General features: G+C 34.4%; 1 protein-coding gene across 1 annotated transcript in view; it reads left to right on the top strand.

Annotated features, from left to right (window-relative positions):
- Nucleotides 1-272: 272 nt before the first annotated feature.
- The window catches only part of LOC145652962 (uncharacterized), a 2,961-nt gene continuing 655 nt past the window's right edge, over nucleotides 273-2,578 (top strand). Inside the window, exons 1-2 of the mRNA XM_081704802.1 lie at nucleotides 273-320; nucleotides 2,095-2,578. The exon at nucleotides 2,095-2,578 is cut by the window's right edge and continues 655 nt beyond it. Of these exons, the coding sequence (XP_081560928.1) occupies nucleotides 2,206-2,578 (373 nt within the window). The 5' untranslated portion in view covers nucleotides 273-320; nucleotides 2,095-2,205. The remainder of the gene's footprint in view (nucleotides 321-2,094) is intronic.

Here is a 2,578-nt window from a genome sequence, read left to right on the forward strand (position 1 = left end):
CAGCAACCCACCGTGCTGTGTTGGGCTTAAGTCGCAGAGACCGGTCAACACACAAAGCTCACGCAATACATCGTGTAGAAAGCTAACGTGGAAAGAAAATATAGACACGTCGACAGCACAGTTATTTAAAGTAATAAAAAGAGTGTACAAAGAAAAAGAAGGATGTAGCCAAAAACACGACATGAAATACAAGCAGCTGTAATACCGACAGCAGAACCAAACGCAGCCACTCCTTTATCGGCTCCTAGAGGCGGTTCGTGACGTTTTATCACTAGGAAGACAACTGTTCGCTTGAGATATCGCGCCATGGCTTATTCCAGGTAAAGGAAAAACCGTGATAATCAATGTAACCTAAATATGTCGAAATGTCTATCATAACATTGCGAATTATTTTGGAGAGTATAATATTTTAGTACAGCAATAAGTGATGTGACCACCCTTTTTGATTTCCCAATTTAGTTGATTTGCGGATTTTCAACTCGCCGAGGATTTTAGAGAGGTCGTTTTTTGTGGGTGTGAGGGTTTTTATAGAGACTAACACATCGTTTTAGATGCATTTGATATGTAATACTTAACAGCTCAGTACTTCAAGTCTGTTGCAGTGCATCCGTAATGGTAACGGATCTAGAAATAATTAGATTTTGGTTGTTTGCTGAAATGAAACAGGATGATAATAAACCGGTTGTTTGGTGAAATGAGCCACCAAGATAATGAATGTAGCCGAAATGTATAAAAAGATATAAAAATGTGTATCAATACTCATTTTGTTGTATCATGGCGACTCGGACAAAACGCGACTTCCTTTCTTAAGTTATCACTTCACTTGTTTCACGGATATATATATATATATATATATATATATATATATATATATATATATATATATATATATATATATATATATATATATATATATATATATATATATTTATATATATATAAAAAATCCATGTAGAAACAAATAGACCAGCAGCAAGACGACGCAAAGATCAGGCGATTATTTATTAAATTTGAACAACCCTCAGTGGTGTGCATAAATGTTAGTACTGGAGCGGGCTTGAGCTCCTCTTATTACACTTAATGTAAGAGAAGCCGATTTTATTTCTTTTAGAGATGAACACTGTTAATCAAGTCAAAACACATAACATACATAAATGTAGTTGTGTTAATGATTTTGTGAATTGCACGATAAGACAATGTTGATGATAATAATAATAAAAATCATAAATAATAATAATGATAATAATAATAACAATAACAAAAATAACAATAACAATCATAAATAATAATAATAACCATAATAAATAATAATAATAATAAATAACAATAAGAATAATCATTAATAATCATAAATAATAATAACAAATAACACTAATAACAATCAGAATAAATAACAATAATAATAATCATCATTAATAATAATAATTATTATTAATAATATAATAACAATAATTATAATAATTATTGTTAATAATAATAACAATACTAATAATAATAATAATAATAATAATGAACCATTTTCGCACAGTCCAATGTAGAAAGAACAAAAAACCCGAGTGATAACATGACAGCTGCTTACTGTCATGTCGTCACTAAGGTTCTTTTTTCACTAATGTGTTTTAAAAGGTAAGATCACTATCAGAAATCACTGATATTATTGATCGCCATCACTGTGTCTACATACAACAATATTCTGCGCTTCATCTCCAGTTTTAATACAATTTAGCTGAAGAAAATATTGAGACGGCAACAAATTAATGCCATTTATATAGTACATTATTATATGAACTAATAGACTGATAGGCATCCGTGCTAAGGACAAAGCTGAGTGTCTGCATACTGGTGAAAGCTCCTGTTATATCTGTTATTTATGAGTTATAGTGCTTCAAGACAAAAGCAAAATATACTGATGTAAATAAATAAAAAAATGAGTTTAAAGCTCTTAAGACTTTGTACCTGAGAAAGAGACCATGAAAATCAGACAAGAACCCTATTAAATCATCATCAAAGTAACGTAAGCCTGCCTTAGTTTTTCAGCATTATTAAGCGTTACTGTGTATATTATTTTGGTAAAGTCTAATTTTTTCCATCCAGATGTTGTCCAGAAATGTGCTTTGAAGGGGAGCATTTGACTTTGTCAGAGTTGAAAGAAAACAAGATTGACCACGGCTATCTAGAGAAGAGGAAAATCCTCCCTTATCCTGAATGTGCTCTTCACAACATCCAGAGTGCCATGTGACAGGGGAGAGTGGCATTCGCGGCGTCATCAGAGATGGTGGATTCCAGAAGCTTCCTCACCTAGAGACCAGGGACAACTTCCTGTGGTGGAGGCTGTCATTGACAAAGAGTGAGATTGCTTTTGCTGAGAGGCGCTTTCTCAGGAAGGAGTTCAAGGACGCGGACTACAACCAGTCTCCTTTCCTGAAGAAGTTCACCACCTCCCCGGCGTTCCAGAGCGATGTTCCAGAGTCTCCCTACGGCAACTTCCGCTTCACCTTCCCTTCCCAGAAGCTCCTGCATGAGTATGCCTGGCAGATCTGTGAGGACTCCTCCCCAATCCTGCGTGTTCTACGCACCA

Source organism: Electrophorus electricus, chromosome 21 (assembly GCF_041902795.1).
Source record: "Electrophorus electricus isolate QZ-2024a chromosome 21, ASM4190279v1, whole genome shotgun sequence".
NCBI lineage: Eukaryota > Metazoa > Chordata > Actinopteri > Gymnotiformes > Gymnotidae > Electrophorus > Electrophorus electricus.